Source organism: Eurypyga helias, unplaced genomic scaffold (genome assembly GCF_000690775.1).
Source record: "Eurypyga helias isolate BGI_N326 unplaced genomic scaffold, ASM69077v1 scaffold33850, whole genome shotgun sequence".
NCBI classification, from domain to species: Eukaryota; Metazoa; Chordata; class Aves; order Eurypygiformes; family Eurypygidae; genus Eurypyga; species Eurypyga helias.
Window position 1 is genome coordinate 703 of NW_010228172.1, and position 878 is coordinate 1,580.

An 878-nucleotide genomic window follows, 5' to 3' on the forward strand; every position below is an offset into this window, starting at 1 on the left:
AGAGCACTGAGTGGGGCAGGAGCTCCCCCTTTGCTCCGCTCTACTGGGACGCCTGGGGGTGCTGGGCCTGGTGCTGGGCTTCCCAGTGCAGGAGAGACTGGGACATACTGGAGTGAGACCGGTGCCGGGCCACTGCAATGATGAAGGGTCTGGAGCAGAGGCTGGGAGAGCCGGGGCTGCTCAGCCTGGAGAAGAGATGGCCCTGGGGGGATCTTATCCATGTGTGTACATCCCTGGGATCTATCCAGAGGCACTGGGCACCCTCTCCCATGCCCCTCCTGCCCCCCCACCGTAGGGTTCAACGTGGAGACCGTGGAGTACAAGAACATTTGCTTCACCGTCTGGGATGTGGGCGGCCAGGATAAAATCCGACCCCTCTGGAGGCACTACTTCCAAAACACACAGGTACGTGGAATGAGGGCAGGGATAAACCAGCAGTGGGGCTGGCTTGGGATTCCTGGGAGCTTGGGGCCGGATCCTGCCTGAACTGGGGGTGGTGGCAGGGAATGTGTCCTGGTCCCCAGCGTGGGGCGGGGGGAGAGGGAGCAGTGGTGCCCCCGGGATGCTCTGGCTCTGCCAGGGTGCACCGGGAGGGCAGCGGGGTTGCTCCCCTTTGGGTCTGGGGGTGCCTGCAGCCCACCTGGGGTGTCCCCCTCTTTGCTGCCCGCTCCAGCCTGGCTTCTCCCGCAGGGTCTCATCTTCGTGGTGGACAGCAACGACCGGGAGCGAGTGCAGGAGTCCGCCGACGAGCTGCAGAAGATGGTGAGTGAGGCGGGGGGTGGGATTCGGCCTGGCAGGGAGCTGGGCATCCCCCAGCCCTCCCCCGGCTTGCCCAGCAACATCTGGGTGGGTGTGAGGTGGGACCCAGCTCCGCTCTG

At 65.1% G+C, this 878-nt stretch overlaps 1 protein-coding gene across 1 annotated transcript in view; it reads left to right on the plus strand.

Annotated features, from left to right (window-relative positions):
* Positions 1-248: 248 nt before the first annotated feature.
* LOC104514881 (ADP-ribosylation factor 5-like) overlaps positions 249-878 on the plus strand; it is a gene marked incomplete at its 5' end in the record, with an annotated part of 1,654 nt that continues 1,024 nt past the window's right edge. The window contains 2 exons of the mRNA XM_010158688.1: positions 249-405; positions 691-762. Of these exons, the coding sequence (XP_010156990.1) occupies positions 249-405; positions 691-762 (229 nt within the window). The remainder of the gene's footprint in view (positions 406-690; positions 763-878) is intronic.